Source organism: Anoplolepis gracilipes, chromosome 2, assembly GCF_047496725.1.
Source record: "Anoplolepis gracilipes chromosome 2, ASM4749672v1, whole genome shotgun sequence".
Taxonomy (NCBI): Eukaryota; Metazoa; Arthropoda; class Insecta; order Hymenoptera; family Formicidae; genus Anoplolepis; species Anoplolepis gracilipes.
This window is the reverse complement of record NC_132971.1, coordinates 8,137,867-8,164,162: the sequence shown is the minus strand read 5'-3', so window position 1 is coordinate 8,164,162 and position 26,296 is coordinate 8,137,867. Positions and strand designations below refer to the sequence as shown.

General features: G+C 35.3%; 1 protein-coding gene across 4 annotated transcripts; it reads left to right on the top strand.

Annotated features, from left to right (window-relative positions):
- Positions 1–1,923: 1,923 nt before the first annotated feature.
- On the top strand, positions 1,924–26,111 carry Np (serine protease notopleural). Of its 4 annotated transcripts, none has more exons than XM_072886697.1 (11): positions 1,924–2,689; positions 7,950–8,058; positions 13,105–13,430; positions 14,214–15,702; positions 17,706–17,846; positions 18,262–18,408; positions 19,402–19,478; positions 19,791–19,903; positions 20,498–20,775; positions 20,950–21,104; positions 21,861–26,111. In XM_072886697.1, the coding sequence occupies exons 2-11, from the start codon at positions 7,950–7,952 to the stop codon at positions 22,023–22,025; spliced, it is 3,000 nt and encodes a 999-aa protein (XP_072742798.1). In that variant the 5' UTR covers positions 1,924–2,689; the 3' UTR covers positions 22,026–26,111. The 4 variants fall into 4 exon arrangements, with proteins under 4 accessions (XP_072742798.1, XP_072742800.1, XP_072742799.1 ...); XM_072886699.1 differs by having other exon boundaries at positions 1,925–2,689; positions 19,803–19,903; positions 21,861–26,109; XM_072886698.1 differs by having other exon boundaries at positions 1,925–2,689; positions 20,498–20,769; positions 21,861–26,108.
- The last annotated feature ends 185 nt before the right edge of the window (positions 26,112–26,296 follow it).

The window sequence follows — 26,296 nt, the reverse complement described above, 5'->3', positions numbered from 1 at the left end:
AAAAATATTATATTATACAAATATCCACAGTTATGCAAAATTATTGCTATAAATTAAAATTATGGCCTAGCGTTTTTTATAACAGTAATTATTCAGTAATAAAGTCAGCTTCAATTTCAATAACTTTGACATGTTATCAAGATCATCACATTCTTAAATTTTATTATTTTTATTTATATGAAAGAGTGCAAGGGGACGGGGCTTCACCCCATCCCCCGTGCCCAATAACATATGTAAAACTTGAGAATGTGGAAATTGTGAGGACTGACTGCGTGGAAGTGTTCCAATGTAAAATGGATTTTATAGATTAAATAAAAAACTACAAATTATAACCTTTTTACAAATACTGTAACAACTCGTACTTTGTTGTAAAGCGAAAAATTCGTAAAATCTCTTCTCGTATAGATATGAATTTTACAGTAGTCTGTCTTGTACTAACTCTTGTCGATTTTCAATATTTTAAATCGTAAGGAGTGTCAAGAAAGTGAATAAGTCATTATTCCACCAGATGTCAATGTCAAGCTGATGTCAATAAGAAACATAGCAAATACAATTCTGCCTTACTTTCAGCGATTTTATATAATAACATATAGTACGGTGTTACAGAATTATTATCCTTATACTTCTTTTGTTAATAACTTTATACATAATTAACAACGAGCGCTAACTAAACCTTCATAATCTTGGGTGATGACCATAATAACATATGTCACGGTCATCGAAATCGGAGCTCCCTGTTACTGAGAATAATTACCTTTTATTTTTCAGATATTCGATAAAGAATAATTTTATTTTGAAGTGTCTGCTGCGATTGCGCACCGAACAAAATCCTAAGAACTGCTCTATAAACTCTACAGATAAAGACTTACCTGGTGCAGGTAAGTCACAGGTAAATTCAACCACATATGTAAGATGTCAATTTACTTACTGAATTTTGTGTTAATATATTATTTGTAAATTAACAAAAAAAATTAATGTAATAATTAATATTATAAATGTCAGATAAACATTTGATTTGTATAATAGAATAATATTTAGTATTTATCTCTACGATAATCGTGCTTTATAATTTTACGATAGTCGCGAAGCATTGTTTTTACAAAATTTCTTTCTGAAAGATGCATTCAATGTTTTCAAAATATTTGTCTCGCATAAGGCAAGCCTCCGCTTACAAGATTGTAAATTTTTGATATACTGTATAAAAAGATTCGTTATATAAAAAAGTTGTTTAGCATAACTGGAACATGTTTTTTTAAATTTTTTATTACACTAGGTTGTTCGCTTTTCTAAACAATCAAATTTCTGAAATATATACATTAAAATTCCCAGATCTTGAGATAGTTTGAAAAACTTAAATGTAGCCTCGAGCCAAGTAGATCTTCAACCATATTATTATACCAATTATCGCATCGCTGTTCTGAAATCGCGAAATACACGAAAAGACCACCGGCGCTCGCCTTCGTTAACCACGATCCAGTCTTGTTCAAATCGCGACTGCAGAAAAACATCCTTTAATGAACATCACGAATCCGAAGGAATGATCGGAAAAGAAAAATAACAATAATAATAAAAAAAAAACAGAGGTAAAAAGGAGGCACGGTACAAACGACCATCCGCCGCCGATCTGCGGACGGCGACAACGAGGTCGTAGTGGGGAAGATGGGAGAAGAACAGTCAGGGTAAGGGAAGACAACACACATGAGGAGGAGAAGGAAACTAACTATGGTGATTATTTGTGATGGTGGTGGTCGTGACGGTGGTGGTGGTAGTGGCGGTGGCAGAATCTTCGCAACAGGTAGAAGAAAGAGGGGACGAGAGGAGAAGGAAGAGGAGGAGATCGGGCACGCGAGAGAGACGAAGAAGAACGCGGGAGAGAACGGTCATTGCCACTACCTCACCTCGAGAGAAGCCGACCATACGCGCTAGAGTCCCCGTCGTCACGAAAAGCGTCGACCCCGACACGGTCTACCGTCCGTGGCTGTCCCGCAGTTTAGCCTGCCGTCTTTTCTACCTACCTACCTACTCGGCTTCACCTACCTATCTACCAACCTACCAACTCGTGGGGGGGCTGTTGTGCTCCTCTCTCACGAGGACATAAGCGAGCGCGCGCGCTCAGCCGATGCGTGTCGTCGTGGCCTGCCGATTCTTCGTGCAGGGGGAGCGAGACCGCGAGCGAGTCCCACCTGGATCGAGGGATCGGGTTGATCCAGAAGTCGTGAACCGAGCAAACCAGTTCGATAGGTGCCAGTCGTGGCGAGCAGATCGAGCCGGCTGCCAGTCCGAGTATACGTCGTCGAGAAGTTACACGTTATTCCATCCTGTCGCGGCCCTTATCGCGGATCCGATTGTCGCGGGTGCCCCGAGATCGTTCGAAGGGCGTTCTCCAAGCCCAAGGAGGTTGCTGGGTCACAGATGAGACAGGGAGGCGCCGGGCGCGAAGACTCCATTCGACAGGCTTCGACCACGTGGCCGCAGGTGCCTGTTACGATCGAGAGTGCCAGGCCTGGGTGGCTCACGTTCTCCAGGTGATCTCAAGGTGATCTCGTGGAACTCTCCGAAAATCTGATTCGGTAATTCAAGACACCGTTTATCCGAGGGCGACGATGCATCGTCGCGAGGTTTGAGAAGAATTACAGAGCAGAGACGAGACAGCAGCAGAAGCAACAACAGCTCGGCGGTGTCAGTCAAGGTATGCTTACGTCTCAAGGTCCCGAGTATATGAAGAAGCGTCGTATTTTCTTGCGCGCATGACCTTCGCTGAGATTACAACAGGCAACGGTCGATATCGTTTTGCCGGAGAGGGAGGGCGACGCACTTTCGCGGATAATTAAGCGGTTCCTGCGTTGCCGCGGGTTTCGCGGTGGATACTGAACTTGGGCGAACAGGTGGTTTCTCTTGCGGTCTCTCGTCCTTGATCCTCGGGATCAGACTGACGCGATTTATATTTTTTTGTTTTTGCGGTCGAATAAGTAACTATTGATAGAGCGAAGAAGTTTAATTTTTTTCAAACCGAAAAGAATCATTTTTATTATAATAATTATTTTTCATTATAAATTTATATAATTATATTATAATAATCATATATCATTTTTATTATAAAAACATTTGACAGATTCTGTCTTCAAAAATATCTTGATCTTTTTCAAAATGAAGAAGTAAATTTGATACGATCAAAATCTATAGAGAAAACGATTAATAATTGTGAAATATACCATGTACAATATTTTTTTAATAATATTGCTTCAGCAAGATGTTATGTAATTAAGCTTGCTAAATTTGCTTTGAAAGTAAGTTATAACCGCACGGCTAAATTAATTTTATGATTAGATTTTATTTATAATAAACAAAGAGGATAAAAGTAATGATAAATAAATAAATTACATTTGATCTTAAATTAAATTTAAACCAAGCAAAGTGTACAAGACTGATAGTTTTAGATTTACACAGTGGCTTTATTTTAGTAAGTATCAATATTATCCGCTTGATGAACACAGTTTATTGGCCGAATAATCAATTCAGAATTTTATATGTGTATATGACCGTAACGTACTACATCGACGAGCGGGACATATTGCCGATCCGTTGTCGAAGTTAACCGCATGTTCTTTAGAATAGCGGTATACTTGACTCGTTTCAGCTGAATTTCATTCGTACGTGGCACCCGGGCACCCGTGCGTATACCTGTATGTGTGTAAACTAACGTCTATCTCCGATTGTACACAGTTTCATGTATTATTCATGCGGTTTTCTCGAGGAGAAAAAAAATCTTATATTCTTTAGATCAACATATTTATTTCGACAAAATAGCTCTCAAATGCTTTTCTAATTGTAAGATAATCTAAATTATCGTTGATAAAAAAGACACACTATACAAAAAAAATGTAAGTGTCAAATCAAAACTTATATACTCATATGAACGCGTTCATTGTTTCATATATACGCAACAATTTATAATCTTCTTAAAAGAATTTAAAAATCTTAAATTTCAACAATATTATAATCTTATTTCAATACTACAATTGTCATTTCAAGAATAAAATAATTATTTTAACTCTAAAAAAATTATAATCTTCGATTTGAACATGTTTTATTGTCTATCCAACATTTTTTCCTCTCCATTCAAGAAAATTATTCTTAAATAATAAGAATATAATTTTTTGGTTGAACTATATAAAATTGTCTTCAGCCAAAAAAATTTTCTTTATTTGACGCAATATAATCTCATTTCGAGATTTACATTTTGAAACTAAAGATATTGTCAAAGTAAGAATATTCTTTTTTTCTGTGTACCGTTTGTCAAAATCTTTGTAATTTGTGAAAGCCGACAATAACTAGAGTTTAGAAAGGCTTTAATTATAATCCGAATGGATATTTTTCTTCTATTTTCAATCTTAAATAATTTCACTATATCTAGACTATATCTGTTTTGATCTAGATACAGTCAAATTACATCCTAATTTAAAATTTTTTAATCTGTGGTTTTGCCAAAAAATTTCTCTTTTAGTTCTCTAATAACAAGTGGGAAACTATTTATTTACTATTTATCCTTTGGGATACAAAATAAGAACTGCTTATATAAATCTATCAAAATTTTATAAAATTTAATAACGTGAGAAAATTGAAATTAAAAATAGCAAAAATAGTAGAAATAGCTTTTTAATCGATCTTTACGTGAGAGCTCAATTAAAATTAAATAGCAGATTTGTAAATAGCCAGATAGTTCTGCAAATTTTTTAACTAATTTTCCTGAATATAAACTGATAGATACCGCGGTAATCAAAGTTGAAGCCAATTTTACATATATAATATCATTATTCGTCAAATAAAATTTTCTAAATAAATTTCTATAAAATTCGCAGATCATTTTCTTGGATGGAAAAAATCGGAAGGTACCGTCGTAATCAAAGTTCAAACCAATTTTATACATAAGTAGCTACCGTACACATGTAACATGGTGTAATACCTGTAAACACGTTATTCGTTAAATTCAAAGTAATCTACTATAATGACCCAGGAATTGAGAATAGGATTTTATTCGCTCACAGCGTATCTCGGCGCCAACCCACATGTGCGCCTCGCATTAGATACGTGAGTACAAATGAAAGTGGCAGGTACCGTTACCACTGCGAGTGCTGTCTTACGACAAAAGCTATTTCTGCGATGAGAATATCCCGCGCGTACGCACGTGCGTTCTAGTCGCTTTCGTCCGTCAATTAAGGCACGGTTATTTTTTTTAAACGAACATTCGCGAATATGTAAAAATCTAATTAATACAAAAAATGTTTATACTAGTGTGATAAGACGCACGTATTACAATAATTAATTGAAATAAAAAGAAAGAAGTTCTGTAAAAAATTATTTAATCTTAATGTATAAGATAAATAAATGATGCCTTATTTTGTATTACATTACATTAAGCTCGCTGCAATAGCGTCGTATAAAGATTATTAAATTAATTAAAGATTATTAAAAAAATTGATTATCACTCAAATAACTGTTTCTTTCATTCTATAAAATATAATTATGAGCAACTTTTTACCGACAAAGAACGCGATGATATTTCTAAATTAATTGATGTAAGAGAAGACAGAGCGGACAATTTTTTTTACGATCCAGCATATTCGACGTCAATTACGAGTCGTCCGGCACCCTATCAGATTATGTATGTACATCATGTTCTAATCAATTAACAGGGGTTGCTCGTGCTTTGAGCAAAGAAAGATAACTAATTAGAAATGCGTAAACTGGAGAAGATAACCGTTCTCCAACGATTTAGAAGCCAAGAAAGAACCGAATGACCTATCCATTGACAAGCTAACGCAGCTCACGTCGACGTTCTCTCGTTTGTTGCTTCAGCCACCCGAATTCCTGTCTCTGGATAACTGTAACGCTTTTTATCGCTTCCTCGAGATGAGGCAGTGCAGACTGAATGAAATCACTGCATTTTCTTCGCAATTCCTCCGCCGGTAAAATGACCGGAGATTCAATGTAGAAATATTCCCCCGGTTCTTGAGATACAATTGCTCGGGTAACAAACTTGTATAAATTCTGTAACATCCTTTTTGACTCCCCAATAAAAATATTTTATTATAAAATATAACATTTATAAAATGTTATTTATAAAAAATATTATTTTATTAAAAAATCTAGACGGATGAAAGTTTTTTCAAAGAATATTATAAAAATTTCTTCAAAAATTTAAGGATAAATTTATACCAAAATTAAATATTGAGAAACAGTTAAAATTGGAAATAAATTTATAGTTGTAGTATATAATCGACTGTGAATTTTTCGATTTGAACGTAAGGAGCACACACGTGGATCGCTTTGACGATCACCGCTATAGTACGATCAGCAAAGTATGACGTTACACCCAAATTCCTTTCTCCGAATAACTGTAACCCGGTTCTCGGAGCCGATCAGTACGATGATAGTTTATCGAGTGGTCATCACTGAGCTCGTTGACGATTTTCGGCCTCTCGAGATGACATAAATACAAAATATACAGTAATACACATACAAAGTGTTAAAAATCGGATCAAGAGATCGGAAGCAAAATCTCGATATTCTTACGTGGAAGCGAATCAACTGAGGTTCTCAATCAATCTAGTTTTTCTTCTTCTTTAGTTTTATCGATGACAGATCCATCGAATAAGCTTGAAAAATGAGCGTTTTCCGCTCAACCTGGTCGTTGACGGAATCGATTCGTCCTTCGTTGAGACTAACTTGTGGAAGAAGCGATTGTCACGTGCGACCTTGAAATTATTACACTTTATTGTACAGCTCGCCATCAGCTGTAAGCTCTGTCAAACTTCTCTCTTCTCGTCAGAATTCCGGCCACAATCGACAGAATTACAAGAGTTGTGCAGAATTATAAGAAGATCGAGTATGATAATTTCCTATTTATGAAACGTTGTGTGTGTATGTATGTGTGCTCTTAATTTAATTTTTAATTTATTCTGACAAGAATAATCATGATAATGTTGAACACATGCTTGTGCTTCAAGTGTTTGATTGATATATTACAAGAGTAATATATCATAAATATTTAATTAAATAAATCACAAATAGTTAAGTAAATCCGGATATGACTTCACGGTCGATAAACAATCTGGCTTATCACTTATTTTTTAACATTCTTGACAAAGTTAGTAACAGTATGCCGTTATTAAGTAAATCATGTCCATCGCCGTAATCGTCAATTAATCATAATTAATTACGTAACACTAGTGCCTAGTTTTGCATCACAAAAACATTTTATATTTTGCATTGCGTTTATGGAATGCATAATTGAACATTTGTTTGTTCCGTTTGTCGTTGAAAGATAAATGAGTTGTCCTTCAAGTGTAATTTGAAGAAAGTAATTTGTCAAGCGATTCAATATCACTCTGACATTTCAAAGTAATTAATCTGGTTCTGAAATTATAACTATGATTATAAGAGACGTAAATGATATGTCAGTCGCGAAAGAGGATCACTGCGCGATTAAAAGTAGCAATTCCGGTGGCGAATTGAAATGAAATGGTCTGCGAATCGTGTCGCTAAAAATGAACGTTAAAACGTAGCACCTCGTAAAATAAAATGCACTCACGTAGTGTAATTACGTCTAGTCCGATGGATAGTTCTTCTCATCTGATTTATTCTTCGCGAGAATGTTCTCAGATTTATTTGTCACAGTCAATATTGTCCGAATTTTTTTATTTAGAACTTATCAGAAATCTTGGTACTTGAATCTCTAATTATATTGAATTATATTGGAGTTTTAATCTTATAAAATCTTATTAATTTATTTTTTGTCATTATTTTATTATACTTATTTTTTTATAAAAAAGCAACGATAAGATGATAGGAATAAGAACGCGAAAAATAAGTGCTTTAAAAAGATTAGTATTAGAGAATCAGTTTCAAAATGTTTCTAATTACTTATGGCTTTTTCACCTGTGTTTCAGATGTGTGACCGGCGAAAACAGGCTTGGTCCACCGTTTTCATCAGCAACGTGTTGATCCACACCGTTGTTATCGCCAGTCCAATCTATGTTCCTCAATTTCTACCGGGAAGTAAGTAATACTTTAGATCGCTCTATTAGTCGCGGGAAGAAAATCAATAGTCTTCCTCCAGATAGCATCGATAGTTCAGAGGGCCTATAATTCGGAGAGAACGCGCGATATTTGATAATCGTAATTTGCTGATTAAATTGCCGTTATGTAATCTTACGGAAATTGACTTTGCGGTGGATCGAACTCCGATTATTAAGCTTTAATTAAACATAATTTTGTGGATACAACTGAAATAAATTCGTTGTATTCTTTCATATAAATATATTTATACATAAATTAATAAGTTCCTCAGGACTTTCGATTATTGATCCAAGAGAATATTAAGACACCGGTTAAAATTACTATTCTATATTTTTAGCAATATCTGGGAATATAAATTTACATAGTATTTTTGTAAGATGTACGATTGATTTTCAGGCAAAAATCTTATACAATGTAAATATTGTAAAATATCAATATTTATCGAGTTCAATTTATAGTGCAACATTGTATATATTCTGTTCTTAATAATATAATAATAATTATAAATTCTTATATTATTATAATGTAATAATAACTGTATATAATTACAATATATTATAATATAAAAATAATTATAAATGATTATTATTTAATAATTTATTTACTTATTATAATATAAAAATACTTATAAATTATTATTATATTATAATAAATAAATAAATTATTATAAAATAAATTAATTCTCTACTGACATATTTCTCTGAGCTCTCCAGAGAATAAATCAATATTACAATGCGCACATTTACATTGCATTACAATTTAAAATGTTGCTTTAAGATGTAGATGTAGCGTGCATTTTAAACTGATTCCTGAACGATATATCTGCGTTCGTCTCGCTCTGGCTCTTTCACGCTCGTTGCATTTTCCTCGTGTGTCAGCTGAGTAACGGATCGGTACACAAATACCAGTAACCGGCACAGCAAGGTCCGATCGTTTTCTACGCGTGTGCGTAAGCGCTTACCCGTCTTCATCGCGCAACGACATTGAACCTACCTTGAATTCGTATTCGAACGGGGACGTGGGCGGACTGGTCAGTTTTCTGTAGAAGTAGGTCAGATACGGTCATCGGGCCGCGTGGCTTGCCGTGATTTTTCCGTCATCCTCGATTCCCCGTTGTTTTTCATTATTCCTATTAAGTAGGAATATTTCAGACGGACGATAATCTCATGATGTTTTATCATTATTCTTCTAATTACCGTTATGTATTGAAATTATCCTACATAATTCATGAAATAAGATACCATTTACACGAAATTGTGACAGCTCGCAACTGTTGTCTGACAAAACAATAATATTGATATTAAATTTAACAATAAAATAATATTGATATTATATCGCTCTCGACAATAGATCTTTCTTCAGTGATTGACAGGCAAAACTTCCGTTTCTGAACATCGTTTGTCGCGATCAGATCAAAGCACTTTCCTACCATGTGATCCGCGCGAGTGAAATTCTTCGCGTACAATTGCATGGGCGTGCGCGCGTGTACGTACGCGCGTACCTAGGCGTCAGCACGCCGGTTGAAATTCCGATGTCTGCATAAAGGCGTCGTGAACTTTCTTTCTTTGCCGATGACTAACTAACGTGTCATTTCCGCTAGCAAGTATTCTTTACGCGGAAGGATGACCGGGCGCGTAGGACTTTTTCGGGCGAGTGGTCTGACCGACTGACCTGATAGTTCAAATGCTGGAACCGCAAACAATTTTACGCTTGATTTTCACTCGCTGCCAGACGAGTCCGCAAAAGAAAGTAAACATTCGCGGAAAAACGACGACATTTTAACGGCCCGTCGGATTTTGAAGCGTTATAACTGTCGACTTTAGCCATCGTTTATCAATTTTTGTTGCTCGATTCAATAAATCAAATAAGAAGAATTAATCAGTATATTCTACTTGGACTTTATTGATGACACTTTGAATTTTTCATTCAAATCGTCGATTCTATTTTCTCAATTCTAGTGTCACCTAAAAGACGCTGTAAATATTACATACCGTTATTCAACAATGTAAGGTTCCGTGTTCGTCATTAAATTTGTCACTTTCTTTGGCGCGGTATACACGGCGTATCGTGGGATTGTCACATATTTTCCAAGTGAGTGGCCGAGAGCGTGCCTGGTCCATCCTGGCACGTCAGGTCAAGTATATTCATTTAATCACGCCAGCTGGGACACCCTGGAATGCGTACGGTGATTTAGTTGGACCAAAGACCTCGAATGCAGCGAGAAAGAAAGAAAGAAAAAGACGGAGGAGGAGATTGTGGCGTCTTAGAGGGAAACAGGCTGTTACATTAGGCTATGACTGTGACCCACTTTTGGGTCGGGCAACTAGCTCATACATCGAAACTTAACGGTACCGAGATGCTTCGCCTCGCCTGACATCAATTCGTTCTTCAATATAAAGCGTTATACACCATATATGCGGATTAGCGTTTAGTTTACAATTGATTACTTGATAAAATCGTGATGCTGTGAAGAAATTCCAATCCAGGAATTTATTTACGATTTACGGTCTGAATTTTTTCATGATAATTGGAAACGAGTTTCTTCTCTCAACTTCAACTCTCAACTAGTTTCAATTGTTCTTAATATTGGGCATGTTACATTTTTCCTTATTTTTTGAGACATTCATTTATTTTGTAAGTGAAATTATTGCTACGATGTCTACAGTTATATGAAGCTTCAATATGATAACTATTGCTACGATGTCTACAGTTATGTGAAGCTTCAATATGATGATATTATAAACATTTTGCTAGTATTCTGAAATCTTTCTATTTTCTGAAAGTACAGATTTTATTTTGCGGAGAGCACGCTTCTCTCTTTCCTTACCTTCCTTTGATGCGCGTTGCTCTTTCACGGCTAACTGTAATGCACGACCGTATGAATCATTGTCAAAGCAGACTCCTGTCATTCCGTTATGCGTCTTTGATATTTCCGACTTTTTAAGTTTACACGAGACATCTGTTTGTTTATCCACTTTCCGGTTCGTCAACATATAATGCGCTAAAGACCCAAAGAGGATTCCTGTTATCCCGATTAATAATGCATATATGATTTTCTATTCTCTAGCAAAAGTGCTTTAAGGTCCTATAAATAACATTATTATTACAAACTTATAAAAATAAATTGCATAAAATAATATAGATAAACCGTAGTAGCTTTCGTGTGTGGACGGTATATTAATAGAATATTATGGTTATCAGGTGATATTTGCACTTATCAGAATTTCGTCGAGAGTCGGAGCAATCAGTCATATTTACGCTGCATTTCCTTTTTGATTCCGTTTCGCAATTATGCGTCGTTTATGCCGCCCCGCGTCTTCCATCATCCGCAACGAGATCATCGCGGTTGAACGCACGGCAAAACCATTAAGAGAGAATTATAAGCAGATATGTTGACGATACGAGAGCGAAGTGTTACGGCCGGGAATGTATATCGTCAAATGAACAGTTATAGACAACGGGTGAGGGTTGATATACACTCTTCGGAGAAGATCAGAGAACACGGAAGCATTTATCTAATCGCTTTTGACGCGTGGAGCGAATTTCTCCTCGAGGCATTTCCATCACGTGCATACAACGCTTCATTTCGCGTATTCTTCTTTCCGCGATAAAGGAGCCTTTACTTTTGCATTAACGCGCGCGAGATAATCTTCCTGAACGGAAGAATTCTATATCTATCGCCTGAGACGATCGCGTATTGTTATGAGACATCACGGCAAAGTTCCGGTGAATTATTCTTACAAAAAGGAAAGTGAATTATGAAAAAAGAATGCTAATAATATTATAATGTTATACATTATATATCATATATCATATATAGGGGAACGTGGGGTAGAACGGCCAACGTAAGCATTGAGCAAGTTTTCAACATATTAAAAAAAAATAAATAGATCTTTTTTTACTAAAAATATTCTTTGGAATATCCACTATAAGAAAAAACACAAGTTTATTATAAAATAATAGTTTAAATAGACGAGATTATTGATTTAGTAAAAGCCTAGATTTTCGTGATATGCTTTTCATGCGGGGTATAATGGACTACCTCTAAAACTTGTTTATTTCATTAACATTGATGTCTAAAACTTCTTAAAAGTTGTATATTATAATATGATATATAGAACATAAAAATATAGATTTGTATTTTTAAATGATAACTATAAATTAATAAATAAAAACAATTCTCTTGTTATAATAAATATTTTTCTCTTTAAAACATGGAAAAATATCCTTTAATGTAATAATTTTTGGTATTAATTTTGAAAGACAGCATCTATGTATACTCTCTTTCTTTCTCTAGTATAAAAATAAAAAGTACAACATTTCGTGGGCTAATATTTCATTAAGCCTCAAAACGTATTTATTTACTTTTAATCATATAAAAAATTATAATTAATCAATATTTGCATGGACACAGTAAGAAATTAATAAGAAAAGATCATTTTAAAACATAAATGTATTTACGATAATAAAAAATAGAATTTTATCATTGTTTACCTTATGTAAATATATCGAAGAATTACAACTCAGTCGCGGAGAGAACAGCAAGTGCATTAAATAATTTATAGCAACTTTCAACTAAAAATATTGCGATCACTGATAACAGCAAGCAGAAAGAGACACCTAATAGCAATAATTGCAACATATTTCATGACATGGTAGCATCTCTGTAAAAAGATATCGACTCTGCACCATTGTACCCCACGGTGCCGTTCTATCCCATAATATTATATCCCCTAATATTATATGTTATATATATCATAATTACAAATAATTATTTATGATATATTATATATTATTTATTTTATATTATTATAGTATTATACATATATATTTCATAAGAATATAAACCGAAAATTGTAAAAAACTGGAGAGTCTAAAATAAAAAAAAACTAATATAAATATTTTTCTCTAATGTATCAAGAAATATTTAAAAGTAGAGAATTTTGATCAGAGGAATTAGTTTGTTGGAGAGACTTGTGAGGAGGATGTAATAACAGCTGTTTTTTTTTTTCCTTTACCTTGTAGGTACAGGCAGAAACATCAGGCACTTGCCCTGCGTGTCACGCAGGAGTGGCGAGACCGGCGTGTGTATGTTCGCGTTTACCTGCGCGAAGGCTAATGGCACGCACCTCGGCACCTGCATCGATCGCTTCTACTTCGGTAGCTGCTGCAAGATCGACGACGAGCCGGACATCTTCCCGCAGGATAACAGCATCGACGACGGGCCGCCGTCGCCGCCAAGGCCGTTTATCACGACCCGCAAGCCCATCCCGAGCAACAGCATATCAGAGTACTTTACGAGGCCAAAGCCGACAGATGAGAGGAAACCAGAAGAGGCTCCTCAAACCACGGCAAGTAGTAGACGTTAGCGATTGCTAATGAAGCAACTAGCCGGCCTCGCCACGTGTCAGCGAGATGAGTAGCGTGACAGCTTGAAATTGTTAGAGGCGAATCGATGGAATCAAAGTTACCTGTCTCGAGAATAATTGCTCTGTCAAGTCATTTGCGGCGGAGTTAATATTGATAAAATGCACTGATAATATAAGGAATTCCTGCGTGCTTCATTTGAATCACTTTATGTATTTTTTTAGAATATATAATACAATGTGAGATTGTTGTGCAATTTAACTTTATTACATAAAAAAATGTAAAAATCTTATTATTTTTTTAACAAGTAAATATGTGACAGTGAGAGTTAAGTAATTTAAATTATTGCACACGAAATGTAAGACATCATATTTTCTCATCTCTCATTCAGATATTATAATAACTTTCTCTGCGTGAGATCATCGAGATAAACGTAGTAGCTCGCGTAATCTCACAATCGATTCATATATTCAAGGAAGAAAGTTGCTCATTAAAGTGCTTGATCATCAGCACACATGTAGCAAAATATATATATGTATATGAATTTATAATTTTTGAATCACTCGGCTGATTAAATTTTAATTTCTTTTTTAAGAAATGCTGTAAAACATTAATTTATAATTATAATATATTATATCAAAAATATAACTTTATTAGTTAATTAGTTTGTGACAATGTTGCTTTTAAAATATTAGATAACATTGACCAAGAATCTCATACTGTCCAAATTAATTATCAATAATTTATATATATCGATAATTTTATAGACAACGCCTGTGATCTCGAATACGCAAAGCACACAAACTTTAACGAGTATATCGAGAAATACAACAAAATTGACGACAAAGAAGCCAACAATTACGACGATTGAAACGACTACGCAGACCACTCGTCTCACCACGTTCCAAACCGTGCAAAGCGCTACTGGGTCCAGCACGGAAGCTGTGAGAACCACTGTCAATGTCGTGACTAAACCAGCAAGTATATCTCCGAGCACGACAAGGCAACCTACGAAACCGCACACTTCGACTTCTACTCTACGACCTAGTAGCGAAGACGTAACGAGACTGGCAACCACCACGTCGGTTTCGAAAGCGACCACGAAGAGACCCGCTGTCTCTACAACAACGGTACAAAGACTGACAACGCAGACCTCTCAGAAGCCGCTCGTTTCGACCACTCGCAGGCCGATTCTTCAATCGACTACGACGAAGAACGTTCTTACAACTACGCAACAAGTGTCACCTTCGACCAGATTTCCGCCGAGGAACACGACGTCGCCCAAACCTGTGACTCAAACGACTATCAAAAAGCCTGTCAGCACCGTCAGCAGCACCAAGAGACCTACCTCCACCATCACCACCGTGATAACGAAACGCCCGGTGACGACCACGAAGAAACCCGCTAGTTTGACGAAATTACCGTTGAGTTCCTCGAAACCTCTTGCGACCTCCACTCTTGGTACTACTCTGCCAGTGACAAGCAGGCCGCAGTCGACCTTCAGCTCGGTCAGCCACATCGGATCGTCCAGCACGACCGTCACGGAGAGTACTTTAACCTCCACTGGAACCAGACCATCGACCATTATAACATCAACAGTTCCGAACACGAGCAGTCAAAAGATTTCCACTACGACAAAGAGCCCAGATCAGACGGTGACTACTGCGAAAACAACGACTTCGAGGACGACGCCGAAGACGACAACGTCGACAAAAACGTCGACGATCAGGACAACCACTGTCAGACCAACGACAAGTAAAATAACGACCGATGGCAAAACGACTACGTCTAAACCGTCGCTGTCGACGACTACGACAAGGTCAAAGCCTACTAAGATTACCAGCACGACAACCAAGACCACTAAACCCGAAGCAAATAGCACCACGACGACTACAGAGAGAACGAAGCCGTTGTTGTCGTCGACCATCGGCTCGACGGTTGGTGTTACGAGGCCAAAGCCTACCACGACGAAACCAGTGACTAAACCTTTGACAAAGATTCCTGTAAACACATCATCCAGCATCGTAGAAGTCACTACGAGTATCTCAAGTTCGATATCCACGTTTACCGTTAGGAACGAAAGCACCTCGACCTACGTGCCTCCCACCAAGGGTCAAAATGTTAATCACACCCTCGAGGAAATCCCGTTGACTACCTACTCTCCGGGCTTGGTCACGTGGAGTTCGAATTCTGATGAAGTTACCGCAAAAACGCCCGAGACGTCCTCGTCAACGTCAACAGAAACTACATCATCAGGTTAGTAAAACAAATGTTATCGAATTTCTTTCCAATACTGTCAATAAAATAATGTAAATTTTTTAATTTAATATTTAATATAATTATAATATATTATTTATATTAATATAATTTAATATAATTATGTATTTAAATTAATCTTAAGATTAATTGTTGTACTTTTCTACGTCGTTGTAAAAGAGGAAGATTTTGAGTTTTAACAGCTATATTTATCATATCGTCGATCGGAAAAGAAAGGCGGAAGCAACTATTATAAATTTCCTAGCAATCCGTCAAACTCACCAAGCTTTCGCTATTCTCAGCGTTTTGACGCACGTGACGTTCGAGCTGGATCGCTATCACGATTTCCTATTGTCGACAAGGACGTCGCGTTACACAATGAACGTTCGTTTTCTTCGATTTCACTAGTTTAGCATACAGACGCAGATCGAATAAGGCTGCTAATCACGTTTCCGATAATTCCTCGAAGGTAGTAATCGATGCCGACGAAAGAAGCATATTTAAAATCCGCGACTGCGCATCGCCGAGTGTAATAAAACATCAAAGTATAATGCATGATACCCGAAGACATCGCAAAAATCTATTAGAATAAACGATCAAGAAAAGACCAAAATAACTTTTGGATATTATTTCTAAATTTTACGAGAAAAAATAAAAGTAACTTTATAAAATTTATTCAAGTCCATTTTAAATATATGATTTTTATGAACTTGGTTAATTTTCTTTTTTAAACATGTCTCATTCACATATATTCATTCCGAGATAATAAAACGAAATTTATTCCTCTTTCTCTTCCGGATTTTAATGTCGTGTTTATGATGCAAAAGGATATTATCCGCTTCCAAAGTTCACGTATTTTTATGAGGTCAATGATTCGGCGTAATCTGTTTCGACCGGTTTTTCCCGAATATCGCCGGGTTTGCATCAAGTCCAAGAGATAGGCTGCACGGTCTTAAACGGCATAAAATTGCAACTCGGTAATTGCCTGACGAAATTAGATTACATCGAGAGATGCTTGAGATAAGCCGCCACGCATTTATTCGCAGCATCCGATAAGTATGAATATTTTATTCTTTAACAGTTTAAAAAATCGAGCCTAAAGTCGAAATTTTTCTTCTGTTCTTCAATTAAAATTTTCTTGTTTATAGATCCTCTTGTTTAGAGATTTTCGCGATTCATTTAATTTATATAGGAATTAAACTTGTATACCTCAGGCAGTGAACGAATAATTTTTCCGAGTTTTCGACGAAACTGTAAATCAAATTCGATTCAACTAAAGTTAAATAATTTCAAAAAAGACATTCTAATTGCTTAGAGTATCAAAGTAAGTGTTGGGTTGAAAAGTGGGGTGAAAAATTGGAGAAAAATTTAGATTCGAGTAATATTATAGATGTGAACCAAGGTCATTACTTGGATCCTAGAAAAGACAGCCTCGTGGAAACGCTATGTGGATCATGCCGTTGCTTCGACAAACGTTATAATACACCATTGGGACGGAACGTCGTAACGGTTTCCAAACCGGCCATCTCTTGACTTCTCCGCCGACGCGGAATCATAATCATCTCCTTTACATATACTTTATCCGTCTCGTCATACAGCGAGAATTATCTTCTAATAACTATCCTACGCTTCGTTACTCCAGAAGGAAGAGAAAGAAAGAACACGCTCTCTCCTGTTGACTATCCCAAATCGGAGAATCAAACCGGTTTTCGGCCTTAAATTAACATAACGTATTTGCTCGAAACTAAAACATTCTGAAAAACAAATGTATTACGGATTAAAAGAAGAATTTATCAGTGTACTTTTTATATGTGATATCTTACGGCGCTGAAGATAAGTTTGAAATCGATTTATTAATTCTCAATAAATTATTTTTTTTATAATAAATCATCTCCCTTCTTCTCCTTCCTCAAATGTACGTTAACGAAAATGAATTGTTTAGTTTTTAAATTCATACAATTAATTAAAATACAATTAGGCTCTATTTTGTTTTTGCTTCGCAGAACAAGCGGAAACTGATTGGTCTCCGATAACAACTCCGGACAGCTGGATAATGATTCAATCGCCTTCCACCGAAAAGTTACCGACTCAAGAGTCGACGACCGAACCGGTTGCGGAATCCACTGTACAGTCTTTGACTTCTGGTAAGACATATTAATTGTAGCTTTAGCAAGCGGAGTTTGCTCGCGATTGAAGAACTTTTAAGAGTTGGCGTAATCGCACAAACGAGCAACAACTTGGAAGAAATATCTTCCAATAAATCATACTAAAGAAATCAACTGAAAGCTCTCACTGGATTTTAGTATTATAAGAATAAATTTATATTTGATAAAATTTTTTGTGCGAGAATTTTTCTTAAAATATATATTTATATATTTTTAATATTTATATTTCTTATATATTTTTAAATATATTTATATATATTTCTTAAATATATATTAAAAATATATTCTAAAATATGTAGAAAGCTTCTAAAATATATTAGAATAGAAATTATAATAAAAATGTCGTTTTTAAAATTAATTAAATAATTTATGATAGCTTTGTTTCTTTTATCAGCCAAACCAATAACGGAGAGCACTGTCAGTCCCGATGTTACGACAAAACCCGTGATGACCACTTTACCCTCAACGATCACCGGTATTACGATCGACATGGAGCTTCCGGTACCGATGGAGACTCTTAATATGTCAGACTACAAAGAAGGTTAATACTTAAATACTGTATGGCCAGATCGCGTTACAATATTACAGCGAATGAGCATTATGCATAAGTCGGTACGCAAATAAAAGAAATTGGCTCGTTCCCACACTAGGTGACCGGAACGAATCGTTACACTTGACTAGAACTAAGTCTCGGGACTAAAAACAAAATAACCGGTGAAATGCGGAACCCGATTCGGGTCACTGTCGGAATTCGCGTTATTCCGTTCGATTTTGCCCCAGTTAAACTCTAAAGATGATCCGACTTTTGATCGCGTAGCGACGTCTTTATCTTCTCGCGGTAACATTCAACTTCTTAATCGATAAGAATAAAGAAAGACAACTTGTCAAATCTGAGAGAGCAATTGTATTTTACCCAAACAAAAGACAATTCTGTTAAAAAAAGTACAGCAAAATATTGTAGAATTATCCAATTATCTTGCTTATAGAATTCTGATATTACAAATGTATAGTTAGAAATTTTTTAATTCACTAATTTGTTGCAGTTTTTAATTATTTTGCTGTTTTTTCTTTTATCCGCCATATTATCGCGTTAATCCATTTTTAAAATTGCTCTACAACTCTTGCTATTTATATTTTACTTAAGTAGTTAAAACCACATAGAATAAACGCTATAATTTATAAACTTACATCTATTTTACCACTTTTTACGTCATTACGTCTAAGTTGCCTGCCATCGTTGGTAGTGCAGTTTAATTTAAATAATGACGGTATAGTCATAAATAAAATTCAAACGCCTGTAATTTCCCGTAATCAATGCGATGTGCGCAATTGAGTATCGCAAGCGCTGCACATATAATATTGTCGATACGAAAATATCCGCCTGCAGGCAGAAACGAAAGAATTAAATGAACGATGTATCCGCGCAACCGTCGTTTATCCAGTCAAACGAATACAGTCCATCCGTTCTTCAACATGATCGTCCAACTCGCGAATTTCCTGAAGGGTATGAACTCGACGATGTTTATCCTTGCAGTGTGCGGACGAAGGCTGTTTCCAGAGCCTAGAATTGTCGGTGGTGATCGAAGCTCCTTCGGAAAATGGCCCTGGCAGGTGAGCATAAAAAATGCAATAATAGTTAAAAAATTTTCTATACAAATAATCCGAACAGTAGAATTTTTTCATAATTTTATTTATACATCCTATTTAAATGTTAATGTTCATAAAAAAAAAAAAGAAAACAAAATTTGTAGAGAAAAATCGAGATTTAAATAACGATTGCAATGATAAATTTGTTAGATATACAGGAATGGATAATCAAGCTAATAATAATCTTCCATATTAAAAAACAACAATCACTCATGTATAAGAGATAATGTAGCTAAATCGACGCAATATATGCTATTGAATCTCTCACACTGGGAGATTTATTTGCAGATCTCGTTACGTCAATGGCGATCGCAGACGTATCTGCACAAATGTGGCGCGGCGTTGTTGAACGAGAACTGGGCTATTACCGCGGCGCATTGCGTCGAAAGGTGAGTATCATGTTTGCCGTAACAGTCACAATCCCGTTTATCTTAAGCCATTCTTCTCGAAACGTTCCTTGAGACTTTTCGCGTCGATAATCTTCTCGCGCGATGAAGAAAGATTATCTCCGCTTGTACAACCATTTTCTCATCTAACACATTTGAGAAGCGAAAAAGGATAAAGATTATTACATGTAGATTTTTGTGTCTCGTCAAATAAGATCTTATGAAAAAAATTCCGCGTTATTTTTCAAGAATTAAAGTTCAAAAATTTTTTTCTACACTACTATTCGTATATTATATTGTATAAATCATAATTTTTTTTTCTAAGGTTGAAGCATTTCTAAGATTAAAATTTTTAATATACAAGGTGTTCCATTTAAAATGCCTATTTTTATTTAATTTTTTATATAATTGTTATACAATTTTTAAATTATTTTATTTACTTTAATTTATTTGTTGTATAAAAATAAAGCACTTCAAATGAAATATCTGTATATATTTCTCGATTATTTATTATTTAAAATGCAAGATTGTCAATAGCGTTTTATCTCCGGACAGAAAATTTTCTAAAGAATTAATAGAGCAATGTGTATTTTGCAGTGTCCCACCTAGCGATCTGTTGTTAAGGATCGGCGAACACGATCTAGCGAACGAAGACGAACCATACGGATATCAGGAAAGAAGAGTGCAAATCGTGGCGAGTCACCCGCAGTTTGATGCGCGAACCTTCGAGTACGATCTTGCCCTTCTGAGATTCTACGAGCCCGTTCTACCCTTCCAGCCAAACGTCTTGCCGATCTGTTTGCCCGACGACGATGAAACTTATGTTGGTCGCACCGCCTACGTTACTGGGTGGGGCAGACTTTACGAAGGTGAAGGTACTTTTAGATAATTAATACTCATTAATTGTGATGTTAATATTAAAATTAAGATATAAATCTTTTGATTACTTTCGGAGAAAGCAATTTTATTGGGAGTCGTAAAGTAAATATTTTCTTCGTCATCGCGCAGATGTTTGAGAGCAATATATTTATTTTCTAATTTTTTTGCAGAGGGACCACTGCCGTCCGTATTGCAGCAAGTTGCAGTACCAGTCATTAATAACACCGTATGCGAAGCGATGTACAGAAACGCGGGTTACATCGAGCACATTCCGCACATTTTTATCTGTGCCGGATGGAGAAATGGTGGATTCGACTCCTGCGAGGTCAGTATTTCTTTACTTATAATACATTTTGTATGGATTAAGCAAGCAGGTGCATTTGAAAATGTAACTAAAATGTTAACATTCTTTTTTTATGAAAAAAGTTGATAATTTTCTGAATATTTTGGGCTACATGAAATTTTTGAATAAAAATTAAAAAAATGTTGAACATAGGAATGGCATCCAAATCTTTGAAATGATCTTCTGTAAAATTATGTTTTTTAATCTTTTTTTTAGAAATTATTGGTTCGATTGTTATTATTTTTTAATTTGTTTAGAAATAAATAAGAAATATGATTTAATCAATCGGTGTAAGAAATTGTAATTTTATCAAAAGTTACGAATGATTAAAGTCACTAAAAATTGACTTTAGTCAAACTATGATTAAAATTCAGAAACAGAAAAAAAAAATTAATCGCGGATGTATTAATGTGGTGATAAGAATAAAAAAAAACTTGAAGCTAAGCAATTGTGATATATGATTTCGTAATCTTTTCTTAATGAAAATTCATCTATTACGTTTTCAATCAAATTCTTTGATTAAAATGTTTAGAATAAAAATTATACAAATGTATGTGCACATATAATTGCCACATTACAATAAAAATATCGTGTCTCTCGAGATTATATCTTTCAGATAAGACTTTAGATTCTTAGATTTTTCTCAGGTATATCACAATTGTCAGACCTGCATTATTATTGTTATAAAAATTTATAGCAATAATTTGTTCTAACTTACAACCTTCTGTTCGCTTTTAGGGTGACAGCGGTGGCCCTATGGTTATTCAAAGAACGCGAGACAAACGGTGGGTCCTTGCCGGAGTCATCAGCTGGGGAATCGGTTGCGCCGCGCCTAGTCAACCGGGTGTTTACACGCGCATCTCGGAGTTTCGCGAATGGATCAATCAGATCCTGCAGTTCTGAAACCCGTCGGCGGAAGCTCGAAATTCGCGCTCTGCTGTTGCGCCGACTCCTTCGGACATTCGAGACGACCGCTAAGCGGACAAACGGCACCATCTGCCGGAACTGTGAGCCAAGTGCAATTTAGTGCAAAAAAGAGGAAAAAAATAAGAGAACCAGCGCGGAAAGATTCGCGGAGGTCTGTGCGCGTGTTACGAACTCGGACGAAGTATGGCGCCACTGATTCGAATCTAGAATCAAGGACTACTCTTGAAGGGGTAACTACGAACGTACGTTCAGAATCTAATGAATCAAGTGACTTGACAAAGACGTGAATCTGAAAAGAATGATGAAAAATGCACCGAGCGGTCCCTAACTGCACTTAGGGATGAGGAAAGTGAAAGAAACACTTGCAGAAAGACGAAATCTAAGTCTTTTTTATCTGTAATGCAGAAATAATATCACTAATAAGATTTTATATTTTCTTATCATATGTACAGTCGGACCTCTTATCCCACGACATTTTCGGTTCGGAATCTTCCCCTTAAACCTCTGATCCTACGACAAAAATTTGAGAGTGGGGTATAATTCCCCTTTCGCGGTCGTAGGATAAGAGGTCCGACTGTATGTCAGACTTTTAACGAGAAAAATTCGACAATAAGTCTATTCAGTGAGGGAATAGAAAATGTTACCGCTCTTCGTGGTATTTTACTTACTTCGAATTTAGTTGCGAATGAACAAAAAAAAAAAATCAAACTTTATGTCTCTCGTAGCTCTCTAAATATATATATTTCAGATAGAGAAAAATTGAACAAGATGTACGCAGGACAATCCAGTAATGGATATCTAAGCTTCTGTCTGTTTATTTATAATTTATCGAATATATGCAACAAAAAATATTTTTACATTATTGAATAAAAAAGACCGACTTTATATTTGTCAGACTACATACTTAGATTTTATTCGAGTATTTTGAAACGCTTTTATAAATCTATTTTTTATCAATTGTTCTGCAAACAATCAATAACAATCGGATTTTAATCTTTACTACGATTTAAAACTCCACACTGCCGACATTAATCACATGCAGTTCCTCTTTCTCTTGTAAATATTATAGATTTCCATAATTCACCGAACGAATTCCGATGAGAATTTCAATGCATTCGTCGAAGCTCCATGAATATCCAGTTATCTCGATTGAACCTCGGGAGAATCGTAGGAAAATGCATTTTCCTACAATCTTCCGTCAATTCTGTCTCTCTTTCTCTTTCTCTCTAGGATGAGTACTTTACTTCGTAGTTACTTGAGTCTAGTCTCAAGTAGAAACGAACTGACAATACTAACGGTAAAATGTGCTCATTAATCTCAATAGCTCGTTCAAGGATTGACCAACTCATTATGTAAAAACATTTCGACCTTAAAAATGTTGGATGTAATTATAAGTTTGAGATTGTAAATCAAGAGTGGAAAGAGAATAAGCGTATCTGTACCGCGATACATAGAGAGATATATTATTTAATTTAATTTATAAAAAAATTAAAATATAGAAAGAAGTATAATAGATTATATTATGTATACCTATACGTATATATATATATACGTACATATAGACGAGATAAATACGCGTTAATTATGAACGTGTGTAATTTATTCGCGCACGTTCCAGATGAAGTTTATATAGATATATTCTGTAGAATATTTTTAAATGACATTTGTCAATATTTTAATTATTCAGAAACATCTTATGCGATTACGTCACAATTTAATGCAATCCTATATTTCCACCGATTGTACTAAAAACATATAAAATTGCATCATCTCGCGATCGTTATGTTTTTTGTTAATTAAAATGTACCGACAAATGTCGCAGTGCGCGATACTGCAATCAGAGTACGATTTTGTCTCACTTGTAAATATTTAGTATCCATCGTGGATCGTGGTATAATGTGATGTGGTGTGTGGTATGACGTGTGATACGCGCGACATGCGTTCCTTCGTCTACCTAATCCGCTTTTCATCTCATTGTCCGTCCGCTTTTGTACTTAATTAATTGACGAGCGATTAAAAAGCGATTATTTCGCATCCGTAAAGGCGTACTCGAATGGATTGCGTCCCTTCCTCCCCATTTGTTCACTCTCTCTCTCTCTCTCTCTCTCTCTCTCTCTCTCTTTCTCTCTCTCTCTCTCTCTCTATTGACGTCGTGTTATTTATCGCGTGTTTTAGTCTTCCCGGCTCGTCCCCACCCTTCCGATGCCACCCTGTGTCTATGCGAACAATGGCGTGGGTGTTTGATATTTCCGCAGTGAGGGAGTCGATGAATTTGAACATCGCCCACGCGTCGTAAACGCCCACCACCCTTGGTTAACTGTTTGCGCCAGCGCAAACGGTTTAGAATTTTGCAAAATTGAGTTCGCCGCTTTAATGAGAGCCCGGGAATACTCGATAAACTCATAACGAGACGAGATCGCGATACAACGCCGCGAGTGTTGCACGAAAACTTTGACATCATTAAAGTATAAGTTATACAAAAATACTTGAATATTGGTTCAATTCTCTCCCCCTCCCTTTATCTTATTCGAGAAAAAAGTAAAACTTATCAGAACCTTAAGAAAGGTTTTTTTTCAGAATACAAATATTCTAAATTATCTGATTAACAGAATAATTAACAATAAGTAGAATAAAAACTTGAAAATTAATATACAATTAGAATTGTCAATGGATGGATTTTATATAAATTTGTATATATTTTACAGACATTAGATAAGCGGGAGACACGCGATAAGAGACAGGCTATAAATAAATATAAGAAGAGAGAATTGTCGTGAAATAAAAACTTCTTTTATTACGTTCACACACCTATTCTCATATTTCTAGATGGAGTGATACAAAGCGTTAAAAGTATTGCAAAGAGGGTTGTTAGTTTTCTCAGCGATCATAAATTTTCTTCATGCTGAACGATACGGTCAACCAATCATTTAATGATCCGCCCACGTTTAAAAAAATCGACTTTCCTTCCCACGTAACAGATACCGATCAATCAGCTGTGAAACATCTCTCGAGGCAGTTAAAATTCGACAGATTCACCGCGAAGCCTCTAATTAATTTTTTTTACTACTGTTCGCAGATACAAATTCGATGACTATATTATCGTTGTATTTATATACATTGTCAATTCTTGTAACAATTATTGCGTAGCGAAACCGATTTCTCATTGAATGTAGTAGAACAGATTCCTCGATTCCATGGGGCTCGTGCACGATGAGGCTTCCGAGGGAAAATTCTGTGCAGCACAATATGTCTCTCACAGATCCTGTTAATCGTCTCTTGAGGATCAAAGAAAAATACAAAGAAATCTCTTTTTTCTCTCTTGTTCATTTTTCGAGAATATGGTTTAAAATTTTAAATACCGTAAAACGCTCAGGAAAATACTTTAATGAATATAAATACACAAAGAAAAATCCCTTCAGAGTTTCAAATAGAGTTACACGTAATTACCATGTTACTCGCACACAAGTGCACCAGAACTTTTTTATGGCGTGCAGAAATGTCACGTAAAAATAATATCTTAGCGAGCTAAATTTGCACATATATATAGATAAAGTAAACTTATTTTCAATTAATTTCAGATAGACAATTAATAAAAAGTTTTAATTTAAATTTATTATAAATTTACTATAAATAACTATTATGTATGACCTAAGTTTTATTAAAAGAACATATCACATAGATTAGATAGAGCAGTAAAAATGTATAAAACTTGTACAAAGTGCACGTTGTATGCGTTGCAATAATTATAAAATAATAAAGCAAATATATACAACATTAATGAGAATCGAGATTGAAAAGCTTGGTGATTTGTTCAACGCAAATAGAAGAGAAAGATCACACAGACTCTATTGTCATTACTGTCAGACTAGGTAAAAAGATTTCATCTACGTATTTTACTCCGTTATCTTTGTCATAGAAAAATGAATTGGAGGCAAAGTTATTGACTGATTTATTTGTGTGTTTCTCTCTCTATACAAGAATCAGATTATTTACAATTAATCTTAAGTAAAACTTCTTTCTCCTCTATTAATTAATTAATATTTATCATATAATTTGTAACTGCTGTAAAAAATTGTTGATAAAAATATTTTTCAGAATTCTCCTCTTTTTTTCTCTCTTTCGCGCACACGCGCGTGATTCATTATTTCTTCTTTTTTTTTATTTTAATCTTCTTTACTTTTATAATGTTTATTTTTAAAATATTGTTACGATTGTTTGTGAATTCCAATTAAAACTTAAAAAATAAA